A 24,188-nucleotide genomic window follows, 5' to 3' on the forward strand; every position below is an offset into this window, starting at 1 on the left:
CATCCCGGGGTCACACTGGGGTGTCCATCTCCATCCGGGGGGGGTCCATCTCCATCCCGGGGGTCACACTTGGGGGTCCATCTCCATCCAGAGGGCACGCTGGGGGGGTCCATCTCCATCCAGGGGTCACACTGCGGGGTCCATCTCCATCCGGGGGGGTCCATCTCCATCCCGGGGTCACACTGGGGTGTCCATCTCCATCCGGGGGGGGGTCCATCTCCATCCCGGGGGTCACACTGCGGGGTCCATCTCCATCCGGGGGTGTCCATCTCCATCCGGGGGTGTCCATCTCCCTCCGGGGGTCACACTTGGGGGTCCATCTCCATCCAGAGGGCACACTGGGGGGATCCATCTCCATCCCGGGGTCACAGGGGATGTCCATCTCCATCCGGGGATCACACTGGGGGGGTCCATCTCCATCCGGGGGTCACACTGGGGGGGTCCATCTCCATCCCGGGGTCACACAGGGGATGTCCATCTCCATCCGGGGGGGATCCATCTCCATCCGGGGGTCACACTTGGGGGTCCATCTCCATCCAGAGGGCACACTGGGGGGGTCCATCTCCATCCGGGGGTGTCCATCTCCCTCCGGGGGTCACACTTGGGGGTCCATCTCCATCCAGAGGGCACACTGGGGGGGTCCGTCTCCATCCCGGGGTCACACAGGGGATGTCCATCTCCATCCGGGGGGGATCCATCTCCATCCGGGGGTCACACTTGGGGGTCCACCTCCATCCAGAGGGCACACTGTGGGGTCCATCTCCATCCAGAGGGCACACTGGGGGATCCATCTCCATCCGGGGGGGTCCATCTCCATCCGGGGGTCACACTTGGGGGTCCATCTCCATCCAGAGGGCACACTGTGGGGTCCATCTCCATCCAGAGGGCACACTGGGGGGTCCATCTCCATCCGGGGGGGTCCATCTCCATCCGGGGGTCACACTTGGGGGTCCATCTCCATCCAGAGGGCACGCTGGGGGGGTCCATCTCCATCCAGGGGTCACACTGCGGGGTCCATCTCCATCCGGGGGTGTCCATCTCCATCCGGGGGTCACACTCGGGGGTCCATCTCCATCCGGGGGTCACACTGCGGGGTCCCTCTCCATCGCGGGGTCCCCCGGGGGTGCGGCGCGGGGCCGCCAGGGGGCGCGGTGGCGGCGGGCGGCGCGGGGCGCTCCAGTGGCGCAATCGGTCAGCGCGCGGTACTTATAGGGCGGTACACGAGCGATGCCGAGGTTGTGAGTTCGAGCCTCACCTGGAGCAGGACTTTTGTAGGGGCTTCGCGCCCTGTGTTTCCCCCCTGCCCCGCCGCCGGGTTTTCTTTTCCCTAGATAAAAATCTTGGAAGCGCTGAGGATGGAGCCTCCCAGGCTATCAGAGCGCTTGGCCCCCTAAAATCACCCCACGCCTTAAACAGACGGGGTTTTGCGCCGTTTCCAGTCTCGGGGTCAGGGAGTGAGTGGGGTGGGGCATGAGGTGTGCCCGCCCTGATGTACCATGTCCCCTCTCCTCCGCAGGTGACCCCGTGCAGCCCCGCCGCCCCCTGCGCCCAGGGGCATTTCTGTGACGAGCACTTCGGGCTGTGCCTGCCCACGCGGCCCGAGGGCCACTACTGTCGCCACGACCCCCACTGCGCCCCCGGGCTCGTCTGCATGTTCGGCAAGTGCCAGCAGCCCGCGGCCCCCGGGCAGGACGGTGAGTGGGGGGCTGGCACGGCGGGGACACGCTCTGAGAGCTTGGGGGGATGCGGTGCTAAACCAGGGGGTGATGCGGGTCCCCCTAATGCCACTTTCTGTGCCACCAGGAGCGCGGTGCCAGCGGGACGAGGAGTGCGGGCCCGGCGGCTGCTGTGCCCGCCAGCACGGGGAGCGGGTGTGCCAACGGCGCCTGGCACTGGCCCAGAGCTGCCACGTCCCCCCCGGGGGTCTGGCCTTCAGCATCAACCAGGTGTGCCCGTGCCAGGCCGGGCTGGTGTGCCGACCCTCGGTGCCCTCCAGAGAGTGAGTACGGGGCGTGCCGGGCCGGGCGGGGGGCGTGGGGGTGACAGGGCTGGGGTGTCACTGATGTCACTGAGGTGTCACCGATGTCCGAGGTGTCACCGATGTCACCGATGTGTGCTCTGTCGCAGGAGAGCGTTCGAGTACCGGCCGGAGAAGAGCGAGTGGCGGTGCCGGCAGCCCTGAGCGCCCGCCGTGTAATTTATTATCTGTAAATATCGCGACCACAGCGTGTCCCGAGCCGGCCCAGCGCCGATAAACCCATCCCCGGGAGGGGCTGGAGCCCCCCGACCCCCGCGTTGGATCCTCGCTCCTTCCTCTTCCTCAGAGCCGGGCGGGTCCTGGCTCCATCCTCACTGCAGAGCTGTGCCCGGTCCGCGCAGCCCCTCCCTGTCCCCCTGTGTCCCCTCGTGTCCCCTCGTGTCCCCCAGTGTCCCCAGCAGGCTCAGGCAGGGGGGACAGGTCTCACCGAAATGTTTATTACAAAGAACCAAGCGAGCGGGGCGAGTCCCCCCGACCCACACGCACACACACACACACAAATCAACGAGAATAAATAAATAAAATACATTTTTTTTTTCTTGTCGGGTCTTTTAAATTAAAAGTTGGTGGAGTGACATAAATTACGGGACGTCCCTCTGCCCCGCCGCCCGGGTTTTTGGCCGCTGGGGCAGGGGGGGCTCAAAGCACTTGGCAGGCAGTGACACCGAGTCCCCCCCCCTCGAAAATAAGGGGGAAACTGAGGCACACGTGGGTGGCGGCTTGGCAGCGGCAGAGCTGGGTGCCCCCCAAGCCCCCCGACCCGGGCTGGTGGTCTGGGTAAGGCAGTGACCCCGGGGACCCCCAAAAATGGGGGTGGGGGGCAAGGGGCTGCCCTCAAAGTGGGACAAGAACCGTCCCGCGGTGAGGGCCGGACACGGGGGTGTCCCCAGGGCCACCCTGGTGTGGTCACCCCGAAGAGCTGAGTGGGCGGGGGGGGGCACAGGGGATGCCCCGGGGCGGGCACAGGACAAGGCAGTGCCCCGGGGTGCGGGGACGGACAGAGGCTCACGGACAGACGGACAGACGGACACGGCTGGACAGGGCGAGCGTGGACAGGCACGGCGGGGAGGGGGGGTTGGAACGGGAAGGGAGGGGGGGCTGGGGAATGGAGGGGGGGGGTCGGGCCCTGGCAGTGCCAGGACAGCGGGACCCCCCCCACAGGCCAGGGCTGGGCAGCTGTTAGCACAGGTTAGACCCCCAAAACCGGCTCAGATTCACCCCCCACCCCCCAATTCAGGCAGAGCCCCTCCAAGGCAAACACATGCAGACCCCCCCCCATCCCCACACCTCGGGGGGCGCAGCGGGGACCCCCCAGAGCCCTGCACACACACGCATGCACCCCCGGGCAGGGCAGGGGGCTGGGGGGCAGTGCCAGGCACCGCCAGGCCGGGGGGGCAGCTGGCGGGGACCCCCCCACGGGCACGGCCAGCTCCGGGCACCCCGCAGCCGAGAGCACCATGGAGAAGCGGGGGGCAGGGCTGGGGAGGGGGGCACGGCCCCCACCCCGCGCCGGGGGCACGGGGACACGCCGGGTCCCCTTTGGTCACTCGCTGTCCCTGCTGGAGATGCTGGGGGGCTGCGGCAGGGGGACACCCCCAGGGCACGGCTGGCCGGGCACAAAGGGGGGGGCACAAAGGGCCCGCACCCCAAAACCAGCGCTGCCCGCACCCCCTCATCCTAACGCATGTAAACGTCCCGGCCCCAGCCCTCTCCGTCGCTCGGGCCCAGCGGCTCCTGGCCCTTGGCTCGGTCCCAGGAGCCGGGCGGGGACTGCGGGCCGGCCCCGGGGGTGCCCGGCGGCTCCTCCTCGACGGGATCCATCTCGATGTCCATGCAGCACGAATCGCCGGGCTCCGAGTCCCGGCTGCCCGGAGCCTCCGTGTCGAAGGTGTCCTGGCGGGCCAGGCTGCGGGGGCCCGGCCGGGAGGGCGGCGGGGGGACCCTGCCCTGCCCGCGGCCCCCCGACTCCTGCCGGGGGCGGCCGTGCTCCCCCTCCGGGTGCGGAGCCTGGGTGCGAGAAGCGAGCACACCATGCGGGGACGGACGGGACGGGGGTTAGTGCGGGGTTAGTGGGGGGACACACGCTCGTGGCCAGCCTCTGGTGGGTGACACGGTGGCAGCGGGGCTGGGGATGGGGAGGGGGAGCGGCACCAGCAAGGCAGGCGCGCTGGGAGATTTAGCGACACAAAACACAGGACACGTGTCCCCTCTCTGTCCCCTCTCTGTCCCCAGCCCTGGGATGGGGCTGTGCCCCCCAGCCAACCCACCCAGGACACCCCCAAACTGTCACCCCCAGCCAGAGGTGTGGGAATGGGGTCTGGCAGCCCCAGGAAGGCACAGGGTGGGTCTCGAAAGGGGCAGATCCTGGGGGATCCCAATGCCCTGGGCAGCTCCAGGAGGAGACACAGATTCCCAGCAGACCCCAGATGTGGGGCTGGCAGCGATCCCAGGCAGGGAGAGATGCCCAGGATGGCCCCAATCCATCCAGGAACGGGAGCAGCTCCCTGGGGTGACCCCAATCCCAGAACAGCCCCTGCAGTACCCCTGGGTGGGCACAGGTTCCCAAAGGAACAATCCCAGGGCTGGTCCCACTCCTGGGGGGCTCTGCTTCCCCATGGGGACCCCAATGCCATGGGCTGCCACATCCCAGGGTCCCCAGGGCAGGTGACCCCACACCTTGGGGTCCCATGGGGTGACCCTAAACCCTGGGGTGGCCCCAATGCCAGGGTGGAGAGCCTGACCCCAGGACAGGTGACCCCAGGGACAATCCCACAGCTGTGGGGGGCCACATTGCCCTGATCCCAGGACAGGTGACCCCAGGGATGGTCCCACACCTGGAAAGGGCCACAGTCCCCTGAGGTCACCCTGATCCCAGGATCAGGGACAACCCCACACCTGGGAGTCCCATGGAGTCACCCTGATCCCAGGACAGGTGACCCCAGGGACAATCCCACAGTTGTGGGGGGCCACATTTCCCTGAGGTGACCTTGATCCCAGGACAGGTGACCTCAGGGACAATCCCACACCTGGAAATGGTCACATTCCCCTGAGGTCACCCTAATCCCAGAACCAGGGACAATCCCACACCTGGGGAGGACCACAGTCTCCTGAGGTGACCCTGATCCCAGGACAGGTGACCCCAGGGACAATCCCACACCTGGGGAGGGCCACAGTCCCATGGAGTCACCCTGATCCCAGGTGACCTCAGGGACAATCCCACAGTTGTGGGGGCCCACATTCTCCTGAAGTGACCTTGATCCCAGGACGTGTGACCCTCAGGGACAATCCCACACCTGGGAAAGGGCCATAGTCCCATGGAGTCACCCTGATCCCAGGTGACCCCAGGGACAATCCCACACCTGCAGAGGACCACAGTCCCCTGAGGTGACTAGGATCCCAGGACAGGTGACCCCAGGGAGAATCCCACATCTGGGAAAGGGCCATAGTCCCATGGAGTCACCCTGATCCCAGGTGACTCCAGGGACAATCCCACACCTCTGGGGAGGCTGTGACTCCCTGTGCTGTCCCCGATCCCAGGACAGGTGACCTCAGGGACAATCCCACGCCTGGAGAGGACCACAGTCCCCTGAGGTGACCTTGATCCCAGGACAGGTGACCCCAGGGACAACCCCACACCTGCGGGGGACTGTCACTCCCCAGGCTGTCCCCAATCCCAGGGATCTCCCGATGCCTCCGGGGTGTCCCCGCTGTCCCGCACCCCGCTGTCCCCGATGTCCCCAGCGTCCCTGCCGCCGCCTCACAGCGCGTGCTCCTCCAGGGGGGCTCCGGGGGGGCTGGGGGTGGCCTGGCGGCCCCAGAGGTTGAGGTTCCTGCGCAGGGAGGTGAGCACCTGTACCTGGAGGTTGGAGACGGGCGCGGGGCTGGCGGCCAGCGCGGCCGTGGCCATGGTGCGGCTCAGCAGCGGGTTCGGGGGGTTGCTGCTGGGCGGGTGCGTGGCCTTCCAGTAGGCCTCCAGGTACTCGGCCAGGTGCTCGCACGCCTCCTCCAGCTGGTTCTCGTCCAGAACGATGTCGAACATCTCCTGCGGGAGGGACCCGTGCCAGCTGGGGCGGGGCGGGGACAGCGGGCAGGGCGGGGACAGTGGGACAGAGCCTGTGGGACAGGGCGGGGACAATGGGATGGGGGCGGGTACCTAGATGTGGGGCAGAACCTGTGGGACAGGGTGGGGACGGTGGGACAGAGGGGGACAGTGGGACAGGAAGGGGTACCTGGCAATGGGGTAGAGCCTATAGGACAGGGTGGGGACAGTGGGACAGAGCCTATGGGACAGGGTGGGGACAGTGGGGTGGGGGCGGGTACCTAGATGTGGGGCAGAACCTGTGGGACAGAGCCTATGGGACAGGGGGGGACAGTGGGACAGGAAGGGGACAATGGGACAGGGAGGGGTACCTGGCAATGGGGTAGAGCCTATAGGACAGGGTGGGGACAGTGGGACAGAGCCTATGGGACGGGTGGGGAAAGTGGGACAGAGAGGGGTACCTGGCAATGGGGTAGAGCCTATAGGACAGGGTGAGGACAGTGGGACAAGGAAGGGCAGCTGGATATGGGGCAGACCCTATGGGACAGGATGGGGACAATGGGACAGGGCCTATGGGACAGGGTGGGGACAATGGTACAGGGAGGGGACAATGGGACAGGGAGGGGACAGTGGGACAGGGTGGGGACAATAGGACAGAGCCTATGGGACAGGGTGGGGACAATGGGACAGGGAGGGGTACCTGGCAATGGGACAGAGCCTATGGGACAGGGTGGGGACAATGGGACAGGGAGGGGACAATGGGACAGAGTGGGGCAGGTGGATATGGGGTGGGAATAATGGGACAGGGTGGATGGAGCCTTATGGGACAGGATGGGGACAATGGGACAGGGAGGGGTACCTGGACATGGGGCAGAACCTATGGGATAGAGAGAGGACAACGGGACAGGGAGGGACAGCTGGACACGGGGCTGAGCCTATGGGACAGGGTGGGGACAATGGGACAGGGAGGGACAGCTGGACATGGGGCTGAGCCTATGGGACAGGATGGGGACAATGGGACAGGGTGGGGACAATGGGACAGGGAGGGACAGCTGGACATGGGGCTGAGCCTATGGGACAGGTCAGGGACAACGGGACAGGATGGACAGGGCGGGGCAGCTCAGGGTGGGGTCAGCCTGCGTGGCACCGCAGTGACCAGGGCACACTCACAGGTGGGCACTGTGCCAGCTTGTCCGAGGCCACCATCTGCACGTTGAGGTGCTTGGCCTGGGACTTCCCCCTGGACTTGACCAACCTCTGCAGCACCTGGGCACGAGGGGACAGCACAGGGTGGCCGTGGCGACACTGCCAGGTGTCCCCGGCGTGGCAGGGAGGGGCTGGCAGTGCCCCCAGTGCCCACACCCACCTTGGGGGAGGTGATTTTGATGTAGACGATGATGGGCGCCAGCGAGGTCTTGGCCAGCTGCGCCGGGTGGTTGATGGTGTCGGCGTCCAGGGCCACCAACTGCAGCGTCCGCGCCAGCTCGAAAATGCGCTCGGTCTCGCTCTGCACCTCGGCTGGCAGGGGACAGGGGACACTGAGGGAGGGCAGGGACACGCGGGGACAATGTGGGGCAGGGGCAGGGGACACAGGGACAGCGCGGGGAGGTGCTGGGTTGAGCTTTGTTCTGACTTTGAGGCATTTGAAAAATTTTATATTCAGCCTCGCGTGAAAGGTGGGACAATACAAGTGCTATAACTGATGTTAGCACAGTTAGAAGTTAAATGATTTAGCTGTTTATTAATATTTCCTAATATTTAGGAAATTTATTAACTATTTCCTAATATTTATTAACTAATTCCTAATATTAGGAAATTTATTAACTGTTTGCTAATTTATTAACTATTTCTTAATTACAATACACTATAAGTGTTGCTTGGTCTATTAATTTTTGCCACATTTTGCTGCAAATGTCTTAAAGGAAATAATTTAGAATTACCATTTGTGGGTTCTAATATAAAGTATCTTTCATTAAAATATGTATATTCTATATATCTCTAAAGATATACAGAATATATATGTTCACCTGGGGGTGAGCCAGGGAAAAATTCTAAAGATATATAGAATACATATACATTTATTCGTATTTATACCTATGTATTCATATAAATGTTTATCCATATAGAAAAAAATATATATATTAGAATACATATACACACATATATATATAAAAATATATTCATATCTATATATTGATATATATTCAATATAGATGCATATAGATATATATTCATTAAAAATATATACAGATATAGAGATATAGAGATATGTAGAGATATATAGAGATATATTAATATATATCCTATATATATAGATATCAGTATATATCAATATATATAAATATAAATATATCAATATATAACTATATATTCATATAGATATAAGCATATATATGAATATATATTAATTATATATCTATATATACCTACATATAAATATAACTATATATAGTGTCTATATATATCCATATATATCCATATATTGATATATATATATTTATATTCAATATAAATATATACAGATATACATATAAATATCAATCCATTTATATATCTAGATACATACTGATCTATATTGAACATATTCAATATAGATCTATATATAAATAAAATCTATCTATATATCTATATATTCTATGTATATATTCTATGTAGATATATATAACTATATATAAAAATATATAGTTATATATATATAATATATATAAATATAGAGATATATTTAAAATATATATATATAGATATATACATATCTATATATAGATATACTATACATAAGTAAAATCTATATATATCTATATATATATATATATCTATATATCTATATGTCTATATATATTATACATATATATTCTCTATAGATATATATAACAATATATAAAAATAAATATATAGATGAATATATAAAAATATATATATTTATATATATATAACTATATATATTTAAAATATATATAGTTATAGATAGATATACATATCTCTATATAGATATATTTAATACAGCTATATTTATATATAGATATATATAGATATAGATATATACATATCTATATATAGATATACTATACATAAGTAAAATCTATATATATCTATATATATTATACATATATATTCTCTTTAGATATATATAATAATATATAAATAAATATATAGATGAATATATAAAATATATACATTTATATATAAATATATATATATATAGGTATATTTAAAATATATTTAGATATAGATAGATATACATACATATCTATATATAGATATATATAATACAGATATATTTATATATATTCATATTTCTCAGCAGTATCTATCATTTTTCTAAGGCCACCTCCTAAGTGCCACAGCATGGGGACAGCAGCAGGACAGGGCCTGTCCCATGGCTCGGCCCCCTCGGTGTCACCAGCACAGCCTGCCCCCAAACCACACACACACATACACACAGATGCCACCAAGGTGTCCCCAACCCTCAGGTTGTGTCCCTGAGGCCACCTTGGGGTGGGGGGACAGGGGGGTCCCTGTACGTACCCAAGACATCTGTGTCGGGAGCAGGGGAGGAAGGAGGCAGCACGGAGGGGAGGAGGAACCCAGAGAAAAGAGAAATGGGAACAGAAAAACACAATAGAGATGATGGAGGAGGAGGATGATGATGATGAGGAGGAGGAGGATGATCATGGGGAGGAGGAGGATGGGGAGGAAGAGAAGGAGAAGGAGAAGGAGAAGGAGGAAGGAGGAAGGAGGAAGGAGGAGGAAGAGAAGAAGGAGGGGGGTCAGGGGTTCTTGGCCATGTCCCCCCTCACTAGAGGAGGAGGAGGAGGAGGAAGAGGATGAGGATGAGGAGGATGGGGAGAATGGGAAGAAGGAAGAGAAGGAGCAGGAGGTAGAGGATGGGGAGGAGGAAGATGATGATGATGGGGAGGAGGAGGAGGAGGAGCACAGGGTCAGTCACCCCCACCCCCAGGAGCGGGATGAGCCCCCCGAGCTGGGTTGGGGTGACACAGATGGAGGCTTGGTGGGGGGGTCCCGCAGATTAGGGGGGATTTTAGGGGTTCCAGGGAATTTTAGGGGTTCCAGGGGGTGTTTTTGGGGGTTCCAGGGGGTGGTTTTGGGGTCCCACGGGGGCGGTACCCAGGCTGGAGCGGGTGCTGGAGCGCTCGATGATGGTGTGCTTGCTGGGGTTGTTGAGCACGGAGCGCTTGGCCAGGGAGATGTCGGCTGTGACCCGCGTGATGGAGATCCTGGGGACACCGAGGGGACAGCCCGCAGCCACGGTCACCCCAGAGCCACCCCCGGGACCCCAATGTCACCAATGACACCCCACAGACACCCCCGGAACCCCAATGCCACCAATGACACCCCCATGACCCCAATGTCACCAGTGACACCCCACAGACACCCCCAGACCCCAGTGCCACCAATGACACCCCACAGCCACCCCCATGACCCCAATGCCACCAATGACACCCTACAGACACCCCCGGGACCCCAATGCCACCAATGACACCCCACAGCCACCCCCGGGACCCCACTGTCACCCCACAGCCACCCCCGGGACCCCAATGCCACCAATGACACCCCCGGGACCCCAATGCCACCAATGACACCCCACAGCCACCCCCATGACCCCACTGTCACCCCACAGCCACCCCTGGGACCCCAATGTCACCAATGACACCCAAAAGACACCCCCATGACCCCAATACCACCAATGACACCCCACAGACACCCCCAATGTCACCAATGACACCCCACAGACACCCCCGGGACCCCAATGTCACCAATGTCACCCCACAGCCACCCCCATGACCCCAATGTCACCCCACACCTGGCTCCTCTATGGGTTTAGGGGTCCCCTTGTGGATTTAGGGGTTCCACCATGGGGTTCGAGTTCCCCACATGGATTTAGGGGTTCCTCTGTGGGTTCTCCATGGGTTCATGGGTCTCCCTCACAGGAGTTTAGAGGTCCCTCTACGGGTTTAGGGGTTCCCTTGTGGGTTCAGGGGTTCCCCTATGGGTTTAAGTGCCCCACCTGGATTTAGGGGTCCTTCTATGGGTTTAGGGGCTCCCTCAGGGGTCCCTTTGTGGGTTTAGGTGCCCCCACATGGATTTAGGGGTTCCACTATGGGTTCTTCATGGCTTTAGAGGTCTCCCTCCCATGAATTTAGGGGTCCCTCTATGGGTTTAGGGGTCCCTCTATGGGTTTAGGGGTCCCTTTGTGGGTTTAGGTGCCCCCACATGGATTTAGGGGTCCCTTTATGGGGTTAGGGGTTACTCTATGGGGTTATGGGTCCCAACTTGGATTTAGGGGTCCCTCTATGGGTTCAGGGTGCCCTCAGGGGTCCCTCTATGAGTTTAGGGGTCCCCTCGTGGGCTCAGGAGTTCCTCTATGGGTTTAGGGGTCCCCTCGTGGATTTAGGGGTCCCCTCGTGGGTTTAGGGGTCCCTCTGTGGGTTCAGGGGTGGATTCAGGGGTTGCCTCAGGGATTTTGGGGGTCCCTCAGGGGTTCAAGGGTCCCCTCAGGGATCTGGGGGTCCCGCGCCCCCCTCACCGGCCGTCGAAGCGATGCTTCAGGAAGTCGAACAGCGCCTTCTGCATCATGTCCGTCACCTGGGGAGGGACACGGGGACAGCAGGGACAGCGGGGACACGGGGACAATGCAGGGCTGGGGTCCCCCCCCGAGCCCCCCCAGCGCCCCCCAGACCCTGCTCACCTCGTAGCCCTTCAGGGAGGGCCCCACGAGGATGATGGGGCGCATGGAGGGCACCACGTCGTACGGGGGCACGTGCTCGGTCTGGGGACACAGCCGGGGGTCACCGGGGGCCACGAGGGGACGGGGACACCCCCGGCGGTGGCTCCGGGGTGTTTGGGGGGGCTGCAAGCAGGGGGGGCCTCCCTCCATCCCCCCCCTCCCCGGTGCCACTCACCGACTTCTGCTTCTGCTTGGCTGCGTCCGGGGGCAGAGACACACAGCAAAGGCAAAGGCAAAGGCATGCGTGTTATTGGGGACATGGGGACACGGGGGGGACAGCCAGGGACACGTGTGTGACCCTCCAGGGGTGAGTCAGGGACACGTGTGTGACCTGCAGGGTGACCTAGTGACAGATGTATGACCCAGGGACCTGGTTGTCACACCCTTGGGGGTGAGCCAGGGACACACGCGTGACACAGGGACATGGCTGTGACCCTTCAGGGTGACCCAGTGACACGTGTGACCTGCACGGTGACCCAGGACACACGTGTGACCTCTGGGGTGAGCCAGGGACACGAGTGTGACCGCCCAGGATGACTCAGGGACACACACGTGTGACCTGCAGGGTGACCCAGGGACACCTGTGTGACCCAGGGACACGTGTGTGACCTTCCAGGGGTGAGCCAGGGACACATGTGTGACGTGGAGAGTGACCTAGTGACACCTGTGTGACCCAGGGACACCTGTGTGACCCAGTGACACCTGTGTGACCTTCCAGGGGTGACCCAGTGACACCTGTGTGACCTAGTGACACCTGTGTGACCCAGTGACACGTGTGTGACCCAGTGACACCTGTGTGACCCCTCCCAAGGGTGACCCAGTGACACGCGTGTGACCCAGAGGTGCCCAGGTGACACGTGTGTGACCGGGGGCCCTGGGGACAGTGACACAGCAGCATTGTCCCCTCTGGGGTAGCTCTGGGTGCCAGGGGGGCTCTGCAGGCCTGCTGGCCCCTGCAGACCCCCCCCATCCCGTGTAGTGGTAGCGCCCAAAGCCCCCAGGTGATGGCCGGTTTGGGAGGGGGGGAGGAATGGTCCATTCTCAGCCGCGGGGGGGGGTGACACACCGGCCGTGCTGGAACACACCATGCACACACTGCGGGGGGGGCAACCGGGAGGGGGGGGCACGGGCTGGTCCATTCCATGGACGGGGGGGGATCACAGCCACGGGCTGGTCCATTCCACAGTCCATGGGGGGGGGGAATGCAGCCATGGATTGATCCATTCCATGGATGGGGAGGGGGGGATCACAGCCGTAGACTGATCCATCCCATTGACAACGCGGGGGGGGGGCGGGGGGTCAGCCATGGACTGATCCATCCTATTGACAACATGGCGGGGGTCAACCATGGACTGATCCATCCTATTGACAACATGGGGGGTCAGCCACGGACTGATCCATCCTATTGACAACATGGGGGGGGTCAGCCACGGACTGATCCATCCCAGCGTGTCAGCAGGAGGAGTCAGCCCCGCACTGTCCCCGGTGCAGGGCTCACCCCGTGCTGCAGCCCTGGGGCAGTGCGCGGCCCCCCGGCCCCTTGGGGTGCCCCCAGCCCCTTGGGGTGCCCCCAGCCCCACGGGGGTGCCCCCAGCCCCCCGGCGGTGTTAGGGCAGGCAGCGGCTGCGGCAGGCGGGACCCGCGGGCTCCGTTACCTTCCTAAAGAAGGGGATGCGCTTGCTGTGGGCGGGGGGGGTGGTGACACTGCTCACGCTACTCTTAGGGGAGCGCTGCGCCTCCAGGGCCTCCTCCTCCTCCTCCTCTAACTCATCGGCCTCAAAGGCAAAGCTGGCCATGTCCAGGCCACCTGGGGACCGCGGGGACGGCGCGGGGGAGAGAAGAAGAGCGACAATGGCGATGGCAGAACGCAGGAAATGGAGATGGGGATGCTGCGAGAGGAGAATGGGGGCACCCTGCCTGCGCCCGTGGGGAGCTGGGGAGGGACCCCCAGGCTGGAGCTGCCTTTGGGAGGGGTGTGGGTGTGGGGGACCCCAGGACACTCTTACCGCTGGCGGGGGGCGTGGGGCGGCGTGTCCCTGTCACCACATCGCCCAGGCTGGAGCTGGAGTTGTCACCCGATTTGCTGCGTGGGAGAAGCACAGGGGAGAGGGAGAGAGAGAGCGCTGAGGGCGGGATGGGGAAGGCACGGGGAGAGATGTGCGTGCGCGGGGGGGGAAACATCGGGGTGAGCCCCCCCACCTGGAGCTCAGGCGGCTCTGCCTCATCTTCTGCTCCTGCAGCAGCCTCATGTTCTCCAGCTTGACGGGGCTGGGGATGAAGCCAACCTCGCAGCCCTCCTTCACCAGCCGCCCGATCCACCAGTCGTTGTTGTATTTCTGCACACAGAGCGGGGCAGGGGGGGAAAAAAAACCCACAAAAACGCCTTAAAAACCCCACAGAGGCCCACGCCAGCGCTGTCCCCGCTCCCCTCGGGGGTCTCCCACCTCCTTGATGTGCAGGAAGTCCTTGGGCTCGAAGCAGATGGCCATGCCCTGCACGGGCACGTCGTCCCCGGCCGAGGGGTTGTAGCCCACGTTGGTGCGCACGGCGAACGCCACCGGCTTGGTCTGCGTGGGACACGGATGGAGAGGGATGGGCAGCTCCTCCCGGCTCCAAACGGGGAGATGGAACCCCAAAATGGGGAGATTCCAGCCCAAAATGGGGAGACCCCAGCCCAAAATGGGGAGATCCCACCCTCTGCCACCCCAAAATGGGGAGATTCCAGCCCAAAATGGGGAGATTCCACCCCAAAACGGGGAGACCCCACCCCAAAATGGGGAGATGTCACCCCAAAATGGGGAGATCTCATCCTTTGACATCCCCAAATGGGGAGATCCCAGCCCAAAATGGGGAGATCCCACCCCAAAATGGGGAGATCCCACCCTCTGCCACCCCAAAATGAGGATATCCCACCCTATGCCGCCCCAAAATGGGGAGATTCCAGCCCAAAATGGGGAGATCTCATCCTCTACCACCCCAAAATGGGGAGATTCCAACTTCTGCCACCCCAAACAGGGCTGGGGGGCACCGGGGTTCCCTGTACCAGGGCTGGGGGTACCAGGGGGTCCCTGTGCCAGGGCTGGGGGTACCAGGGGGTCCCTGTACCTGAACTGGGGGGCACTGGGGGTCCCTGTGCCAGGGCTGTGGGGCAATGGGGGTACCAGGGGGTCCCTGTGCCAGGGCTGGGGGTACCAGGGGTTCCCTGTGCCAGGGCTGGGGGTACCAGGGGGTCCCTGTGCCAGGCCTGGGGGCCCATCCCGGCTCTCCCACCTTGGCTTTCTCCAGCTGGGCCATGGCCTGGCGCTCGGCCTCCCTGCGCAGCGCCTCCCTGTCCTCCTCCAGCGACACATCCGAGTCCGAGGGGCGGCTGGTGTAGGACTCGGCCGAGCCCTGCGCGGTGGGCAGGGGGCTCAGCCCGGCCTGTGCCCCCCAGGGCAGAGAGCCCAGCCCTGCACGGCCCTCTGATCCTGCTGCCCGCTCTCACCGCGCCGGTGCCCAGCGCTGCGGGCACTGGGAGCCACCCTGTCCTGCCCGGAGCCATCTCTGAACTACCTTGGTGCTGCCTGGTGCCACCCTGGTGCTGCCCGGAGCCACCTGGTGCCACCTTGGTACCACCCTGATCCTGCCTAGAGCCACCCCAGTGCCACCCTGTCCTGCCCGGAGCCATCTCAGAACTACCTTGGTGCTGCCCGGAGCCACCCCAGTGCCACCCTGGTACTGCCCGGAGCCACCTTGGCACCACCCTGATCCTGCCTGGTGCCACCCCAGTGCCACCCTGTCCTGCCCGGGGCCATCTCTGAACTACCTTGGTGCTGCCTGGTGCCACCCTGGTGCTGCCCGGAGCCACCTGGTGCCACCTTGGTACCACCCTGATCCTGCCTAGAGCCATCCCAGTGCCACCCTGTCCTGCCCAGAGCCATCTCTGAACTACCTTGGTGCTGCCCGGAGCCACCCCAGTGCCACCCTGGTGCTGCCCAGTGCCACCTTGGTACCACCCTGATCCTGCCTAGAGCCACCCCGGTGCCACCCTGGTCCTGCCTGGTGCCACCCAGTGCTGACCATAGCCCCCAGTGCCACCCCAGTGCTGCCCAGAGCCACCAGGTCCTGCCTGGAGCCACCCCAGTGCTGCCTGGTGCCACCCTGGTCCTGCTTGGTGCCACCCCAGTGCTGCCCTGGTCCTGCTCAGTGCCACCCTGGTGCCACCTGGAGCCACCCCGGGGCTGCCTGGAGCCACCTCAGAGCCACCAGGTCCTGCCCAAAGCCACCCTGGTACCACCTTGATCCCGCTTAGAGCCATCCCGTAGCCCCCACAGTGCCATTCCGGTGCCACCCCGGTGCCATTCCAGTGCCACCCCGGTGCCACCACAGCGGCAGGGTCACGGCAGGAGAGGGACACACACACACACACACACACACACACACACATGGCAGCTGTCACCACCGCTCCGGGAATGTGACACCGACACCGCCCGGGGCCTCTGCAGAGCCGGGAGGGGACTCGGGGACCCCCCCCCCACCCCACAAAGCTGCCCCAAAAATTCGCTTTTTTCTCCCCCAAAACCTCCACAGGGTGAGCACAGGGAGAGCCCCTCATACCCTGCTGGGACATAGCTGCCCCAAAAATACTCATTTTTCCCCCAAAACCTCCTCAGGGAGAGCCCCCCATACTCTGCTGGGACAAGGCTGCCCCAAAAAATCCGATTTTTCCCCTCAAAAATCCTCATTTTCCCCTCAAAAATCCTCATTTCCCCTCAAAAATCCTCATTTTCCCCCCAAAAATCCTCATTTTCCCCTCAAAAATCCTCATTTCCCCTCAAAAATCCTCATTTTCCCCTCAAAAAATCCTCATTTTCCCCTCAAAAAATCCTCATTTTCCCCTCAAAAATCCTCATTTTCCCCCCAAAAATCCTCATTTTCCCCTCAAAAATCCTCATTTTCCCCTCAAAAATCCTCATTTTCCCCCCAAAAATCCTCATTTTCTCCCCAAAAAATCCTCATTTTCCCCCTAAAAAATCCTCATTTTCCCCCCAAAAAATCCTCATTTCCCCCCCCCCAAAACCTCCACAGGGAGAGCCCCCCAAACCCCGATGAGACAAGGCTGCCCCTAAAATCTCCCCCCCAAGAATGTCCCCCCCAGAATGTCCCCAGCGCTGTCCCCAGCGCTCTGTGGGTACCGGGGACCCCCTGCTCCCCCCCAGCCCCACAGGGACACCCCAGGGACGCCGTGGGTGACACACGGGACCCCCCCCAAACCATCCCTACACCCCCCTTGGGACCCCCCAAGCCTGATTTATCCCTTTGGGGGGTCACCCCAAATTTGGGGGTCACCTCGGGGTTGGGCAGCCCCCTCCCCAAAACCCACATTGGGGACACCCCTGCCCCACAGAGGGGACACTGGGGGGGTCACCGCACCACACAGACCCCCCCAAAACTCGCAGAGGAGCTGAGGGGGTGGGTCCTGAGGAGGGGGGTTCGCTTGCTGTGACAGCGGGGACACCCCAGGGACGCGGTGGGTGACACATGGGGACCCCCCCCCCCCCCCAAACCCTGATTTATCCCTTTGGGGGGATTTGGGGGTCACCCCTTTGCACTGCCCAAACCCCACATTGCCCCACATTGGGGACACTGGGGGGGTCACCGCGCCTCACAGCCCCCCCAAAACCCTCACAGGAGCTGAGGGGGGGCTCGGGGGGGTCCTGAGGGCTGCAGTTTGGGGGGGGGGGGGGGGGGGTCGCTCACTGCGACAGCGAGGAGACCCCAGGGACGTGGTGGGTGATACATGGGACCCCCCCCCCCCAAACCCTGATTTGTCCCTTTGGGGGATTTGGGGGTCACCCCGCCTCACAGCCCCCCCAAAACCCTCACGGGAGCTGAGGGGGGGGCTCGGGGGGTGCTGGGGGGCCGCAGTTTTGGGGCGGGGGTCGCTCACCGGGACAGCCGGGGGGTCTTTGCCGGGGGCCTCCATGGTGGCGGGGCCGGGCAGGGCTGGCCGGGGCCGCTCAGGTTTCACCCGGGTAAATTTAGCCCGGGCCAGAGGGTGGGGGCTCAAACAAGGGGGGCCCGGCCAAGCCCCAATTTTGGGCTGTGCCCACCCCCCCAAAAATAAAGGGGCTGCGATTTGACGGGGGAAATTGAGGGGAGCGCGGAGGGCCTGGCCTGGTGCGAGCCCCCCTCAGTTCTCGGGGTACAAAGCAGAGCTGGCACCGCCCAAAAAAGCACCGGGACCCCCCCCAAAAAAAAGCTCCGGGACCCCCCAAAAAAAAAGCCCCGGGACCCCCCAAAAAGCACCAAGAGCCCCCCGCACCTGCCGCACGAAGCTGTTGGAGGTGGTGTCCGAGGAGGTGCTGCCGTCCGAGCGCTTGAAGCGGCTCTTGCGCCTGCTGTACTTGCCCTGGGGACAGCGGAGGGGGCGACACGGCAGGGCTGGACCTCCCCCCAAAAAAAAAAAATCCCCCCAAAATTCGGGGGACCCCCCCCAAGCTGCTCCAATCCCTTCCACCCCCGCTCTGCAGCTGAACCCCATTGGGGGGCTCGGGAAGGGGATGGGGGCGCCCCTTCCCCTTGATTTTGGGGGGTTGGGGTTGGGGTCGCAGCCCCCCCCCCCCCAGATTCCAGCTGCCCCCCCTCCAAATTCCAGTTTCCCCCCCCCCACCCCAAGTTAAACCAGAACCAAACAGCCCCCCCAAAACCCGAGACCCCACCCCCCCCCACCAGTATGGACACCCACCCCCACGGGACCCCCCCCCCCTCAATCTGGGGGTGTCCCCAGTGCCCCCCACGCCTTTAGGTGGGGGGGGGGGTAAAATGCTGGGGAGTTATTGGGGTGTCACCCCCCCCAACCCAAAAAATGTCGCCTTAGCCCAAAAACTGTCACCTCACCACAAAATCTGTCACCCCCAAAAGCACACAGAGAGTGGGGGTCTCTCCCCAGCGCCCCCCACCCCTCTGGCCCCACCGAGGGGACTGTCCCTGTCCCCCCCCCCCACCCCAAAACCAGAGGGAAGGGGATGGGGCGGGGGGGGAGCACCCCAAGAGTTTTCCCAATTCCCAAAACTTTCCCTTTTTCCCAACAGCCGTCCCCCTCCCCAAAAACATAAACCCAAAACTGTCAAATTACAGGGGCGCCATGAATTTGGGGTCTCCCCCCTTTATTTTTGGGTGCTAGGACCCCAAAAAGGGTGCTAGCACCCCATAACCAACGCAGGAATTTGGGGGAAGGTCTAAACCCCAAATTCCAAGAGGGCGAAATTCCATGGGACGCTCCCGCCCCCACCGTGCCCAAAACCACCCCCAAACCTCTCAAGTTACGGGGACGCGTGAATTTGGGGTCTCCCCCTTTATTTTTGGGTGCTAGGACCCCAAACAGGGTGCTAGCACCCCATAACCAACGCAGGAATTTAGGGGGAAAGGCTGAACCCCAAATTCCAAGAGGGCGAAATTCCACGGGATGCTCCCGCCCCCACCGTGCCCAAAAACACCCCCAAACCTCTCAAATTACGGGGGCGCCATGAGTTTGGGGGTCTCCCCCTTTATTTTGGGGTGCTCGGACCCCAAACAGGGTGCTAGGACCCCAAACAGGGTGCTAGCACCCCATAACCAACGTAAGAATTTAGGGGGAAAGGACTAAACCCCATCTCCCACCCCCCAAATTCCACGGGATGCTCCCGCCCCCACCGTGCCCAAAACCACCCCCAAACCTCTCAAATTACGGGGGCGCCATGAGTTTGGGGTCTCCCCTTTTATTTCTGCGTGCTAGGACCCCAAACAGGGTGCTAGCACCCATAATCAATGTAGGGATTTGGGGGGAAGGACTAAACCCCATCTCCCACCCCCCAAATTCCACGGGATGCCCAAAAACACCCCCAAACCTCTCAAATTACGGGGGCGCCACGAGTTTGGGGGTCTCCCCTTTTATTTTGGGGTGCTAGCACCCCATAACCAACGTCGAGATTCGGGGGCAAGGACTCAACCCCACCTCCCACCCCCCCCAAATTCCAAGGGGGCGCAATTCCACGGGATGCTCCCGCCCCCACCGTGCCATGGGGGGGAGTGTGGGGGGGTGTGGGCGATGCTGTCACCCCAAAAAAAAATCCCCGTGGGTGTCACCTGGAGGGCGGCGTTGTCCAAGACGTCCATCTGGATGTCCTGCGTGGAGCTGTAAGGGGTCCGGGCCATGCCGCCTTCCCGCACCATGGGAGCGCCGCGCTGGCCTCGATTAATTTTTATTTTTTGGGGGGGAATTATTTTTTTGGGGGGGTTTTTTTTGGGATGGGTGGGAGGGAAGGGAAGGAGGAGGGAAGGAGGAGGAGGGAAGGAAGGAAGGAGGGGAGGGAAGCGCGCAGCACACGGCGCGCACACACACACACACACACACACACACACACAGAGAGGAGGATGATGACGATGAAGCTCAGGCCTGGCCCCCGCGGTGACGGAGGAGGAGGAGGAGGAGGAAGGAGGAGGAGGAGGAGGAAGATGGGCGGCCGCTCCCGCACCGCTTTGCCGGGGGGGATGGGGGGGGGATGCGGGAATGCGCCCCCCAAAACCCCATAAAGGGGGTGCCCCCCAATTCTCCCACCCCAATCCCTTCCCCCTTCGGAGCATCCCCCAATTTTTTGGGGGGAGTTTCCTCGTCCCCAAATTGGTGCCCAGCGCGGTTTTAGGGCTGGGGTAGGGGGCACACCCCAAAAAAAAAAAACACCGGAGGGAAAGGATGGAGACCCCAGGCAGGAGCAGCCCCCATCCCCATCCCCAATCCAGCGCTCTCTCGGGACAAAAATCCGCTTTTTTCCCCCCAAAAATCCTCATTGCACCCCCCAAAGCCAGCCCAGGGTGAGACCCCCACACCCCGATGGGACAAGCTTGACCTAAAATTGCTCATTTTCCCCCCAAAACCTCCTCAGGGAGAGCCCCCACACCCCGCTGGGACAAGGTTGCCCCAAAAATCCGATTTTTTCCCCCAAAACCTCCATAGGGTGAGCACAGGGAGAGCCCCCCCATACTCTGCTGGGACAAGGTTGCCCTAAAATTCCTCATTTTCCCCCCAAAAACCACCGCAGGGAGAGCCCCCACACCCCGCTGGGACAAGGTTGCCCCAAAAATCCGATTTTTTCCTCCAAAACCTCCATAGGGTGAGCACAGGGAGAGCCCCCCCATACTCTGCTGGGACAAGGCTGCCCCAAAAATCCTCATTTTCCCCTCAAAAATCCTCATTTTCCCCCAAAAAATCCTCATTTTTCCCTCAAAAATCCTCATTTTCCCATCAAAAATCCTAATTTTCCCCTCAAAAATCCTCATTTTCCCCTCAAAAATCCTCATTTTCCCCCAAAAAATCCTCATTTTCCCCTCAAAAATCCTCATTTCCCCCTCAAAAATCCTCATTTTCCCCTCAAAAATCCTCATTTTCCCCCCAAAAACCACCACAGGGAGAGCCCCCCCACCCTGCTGGGTGTCCTGGCAGTGTCCCCTGTCCCCCCCCCCCCCCCGTGTCACCTCCCTCCGGCTGTCGGAAAGTTCCCGATTCTTCCTCCCCGCCCTCCCCCCAGGACGGGATTTTCCTGTCCCCATCCCAGGGACAGCTGCAGAGAATTCTCCACCCTCGGGCGGCAGCTGGGGGGGGCTCCGGGTCACCCCAGGGACCCCAAATCGGACCCCCCATACATGGAAAAGCCAACCCTGCTCTCCTGGATGGAGATTGAACCCCTGGAGGGCTCTGGGAGTGATTTTGGGGTCACCCCAGGGACCCCAACCCAGACCCTGCCCATGCCCTGCTCTCCTGGATGGAGATGAAATCTTTGGGGGTGTTTTTGGGGGGCTCTGGGTCATCCCAGGGACCCCAACCCGGACCCTGCCCATGCCCTGCTCTCCTGGATGGAGATTGAACCCCTGGAGGGCTCTGGGGGTGTTTTTGGGGGGCTCTGGGTCACCCCAGGAACCCCAACTTGGACCCCCCATACGTGGAAAAGCCAATTCTGCTCTCCTGGAGAGAATTTAAACCCCTGGAGGGTCTCTGGGAGTGTTTTTGGGGTCACCCCAGGGACCCCAACTTGGACCCTGCTCCAATGGCATGGAGATGAAACCCCTGGAGGGGTCTCTGTGTGGTTTTTGGGGGGCTCTGGGTCACCCCAGAGATCCCAACCCGGACCCCTCATATCTGGAAAAGCCAATTCTGCTCTCCTGGATATAATTTAAACCCCTGGAAGGTCTCTGGGCTTGATTTTTGGGGTTATCCCAGAGACCCCAACTTGGACCCTGCTCCAATGGGATGAAGATGAAACCCCTGGAGGGGTCTCTGGGGGGATTTTGGGGGGCTCTGGGTCACCCCAGGGACCCCAAATTGGACCCCTCCATGCCTGGAAAAGCCAACTCTGCTCTCCTGGATGGAGATTGAACCTCTGGAGGGCTCTGGGGGTGATTTTGGGGTCACCCCAGGGACTCCAACCCAGACCCAGCCCATGCCCTGCTCTCCTGGATGGAGATGAAATCTTTGGGGGTGTTTTTGGGGGGCTCTGGGTCACCCCAGGGACCCCAAATTGGACCCCCATGCCTGGAAAAGCCAATTCTGCTCTCTTGGATGGAGATAAAACCCCTGGAGGATCTGGGAGTGTTTTTGGGGTCACTCCAGAGACCCCAACTTGGACCTTGCTCCAATGGGATGGAGATGAAACCCCTGGAGGGGTCTCTGGGGGGATTTTGGGGGGCTCTGGGTCACCCCAGACACCCCAACCTGGACCCCCCATGCCTGGAAAAGCCAACCCTGCTCTCCTGAATAGAAATAAAACCCCTGGAAAGTCTCTGGGAGTGTTTTTGGGGTCACCCCAGGGACCCCAACCCAGACCCTGCCCCTGCCCTGTTCTCCTGGATGGAGATGAAATCTTTGGGCGTGTTTTTGGGGGCTCTGGGTCACCCCAGGGACCCCATCTTGGACCCCCCATGCCTGGAAAAGCCAATTCTGCTCTCTTGGATGGAGATAAAACCCCTGGAGGATCTGGGAGTGTTTTTGGGGTCACTCCAGAGACCCCAACTTGGACCTTGCTCCAATGGGATGGAGATGAAACCCCTGGAGGGGTCTCTGGGGGGATTTTGGGGGGCTCTGGGTCACCCCAGACACCCCAACCTGGACCCCCCATACATGGAAAAGCCAATTCTGCTCTCCTGAATAGAAATAAAACCCCTGGAAAGTCTCTGGGAGTGTTTTTGGGGTCACCCCAGGGACCCCAACCCAGACCCTGCCCGTGCCCTGCTCTCCTGGATGGAGATGAAATCTTTGGGCGTGTTTTTGGGGGGCTCTGGGTCACCCCAGGGACCCCAACCTGGACCCCTCCATGCCTGGAAAAGCCAATTCTGCTCTCCTGGAGAGAATTTAAACCCCTGGAGGGTCTCTGGGGTTGATTTTTGGGGTTCCCTTCCAGCCAGGATCGTGCCCGGGGTGATGGTGGAGGCGGGCGCCGTCACCTGGCACTGCGTGGGGAGATTGGCACAATCACGGCATCTCCTCCTCCTCCTCCTCCTCACTGCCAGCTCCCCGGGCACCCCCTCTGCTCTCAGGAGGAGCTGCAGGAACCTGGAGCCACGGAAATTCCCGGGAATCCCAAAAAAAAGGGACGGGAAAACCCCTCAGAACCCCCCGAGAGCAGCAGCAGCCTCATCCGAAACTCCTCAAATTCGGGCTCAGCTGCTTTTAATCCTGCTGGTGTCCTTGGGGAGCACAAGGTGGCACTTTCTGAGGGTTTGGTGTCACTTCCAGAGGGTTTGGTGTCACTTTCTGAGGGTTTGGTGGCACTTTCACAGGGCTCAGTGACACTTCTAAAGGGTTTGGTGTCACTTCCAGAGGGTTTGGTGGCACTTTCTGAGGGTTTGGTGGCACTTCCAGAGGGCTTGGTGCCACTTCCACAGGGTTTGGTGTCACTTCCACAGGGTTTGGTGGCACTTCCAAAGGTTTGGTGTCACTTCCAGAGGGTTTGGTGACACTTCCTGAGGGTTCAGTGACACTTCTAAAGGGTTTGGTGTCACTTCAGAGGGTTTGGTGGCACTTCCAGGGGGTTTGGTGGCACTTCCAGAGAGCTTGGTGGCACTTTCTGAGGGTTTGGTGTCACTTCCAGAGGGCTTGGTGGCACTTCAGAGGGTTTGGTGTCAGTTCCAGAGGGTTCAGTGTCACTTCCAGAGGGTTTGGTGACACTTCCAGAGGTTTGGTGACACTTCCAGGGGGTTTGGTGGCACTTCCAGAGGGCTTGGTGGCACTTCCAGAGGGTTCAATGACATTTTCAGAGGGTTTGGTGACACTTCAGGGGGTTCAGTGACACTTCAGAGGGTTTGGTGACACTTCCCGAGGGTTCAATGACATTTTCAGAGGTTTGGGTGGCACT

The 24,188-nt window shown here is 60.0% G+C and overlaps 1 protein-coding gene and 1 non-coding gene across 7 annotated transcripts; one reads left to right on the forward strand and one right to left on the reverse strand.

Moving 5' to 3' along the window:
• Window positions 1–1,173: 1,173 nt before the first annotated feature.
• Window positions 1,174–1,263, forward strand: TRNAI-UAU (transfer RNA isoleucine (anticodon UAU)). Its single transcript is given in 2 exon segments — window positions 1,174–1,211; window positions 1,228–1,263. It is a non-coding gene; the product is annotated as a tRNA-Ile (tRNA).
• Window positions 1,264–2,454: 1,191 nt separating this feature from the next.
• On the reverse strand, window positions 2,455–20,143 carry CACNB1 (calcium voltage-gated channel auxiliary subunit beta 1). 6 transcript variants are annotated; one of them, XM_063178630.1, is made up of 14 exons: window positions 19,930–20,143; window positions 18,128–18,214; window positions 15,094–15,213; window positions 14,268–14,390; window positions 14,023–14,159; window positions 13,830–13,906; window positions 13,479–13,630; window positions 11,785–11,865; window positions 11,623–11,681; window positions 10,203–10,312; window positions 7,444–7,595; window positions 7,248–7,343; window positions 5,895–6,080; window positions 2,455–4,045 (listed from the first exon to the last, which is right to left on the reverse strand). In XM_063178630.1, the coding sequence occupies exons 1-14, from the start codon at window positions 20,014–20,016 to the stop codon at window positions 3,716–3,718; spliced, it is 1,797 nt and encodes a 598-aa protein (XP_063034700.1). In that variant the 5' UTR covers window positions 20,017–20,143; the 3' UTR covers window positions 2,455–3,715. The 6 variants fall into 6 exon arrangements, 4 of the variants coding, with proteins under 4 accessions (XP_063034700.1, XP_063034698.1, XP_063034701.1 ...); XM_063178628.1 differs by lacking the exon at window positions 13,479–13,630 and adding an exon at window positions 11,999–12,018 and having other exon boundaries at window positions 19,930–20,089; XR_010030910.1 differs by having other exon boundaries at window positions 3,987–5,064; window positions 5,196–6,080; window positions 19,930–20,088.
• Window positions 20,144–24,188: the final 4,045 nt, after the last annotated feature.

The sequence above is a fragment of the Melospiza melodia genome, chromosome 30 (genome assembly GCF_035770615.1).
Source record: "Melospiza melodia melodia isolate bMelMel2 chromosome 30, bMelMel2.pri, whole genome shotgun sequence".
Classification (NCBI taxonomy): Eukaryota; Metazoa; Chordata; class Aves; order Passeriformes; family Passerellidae; genus Melospiza; species Melospiza melodia.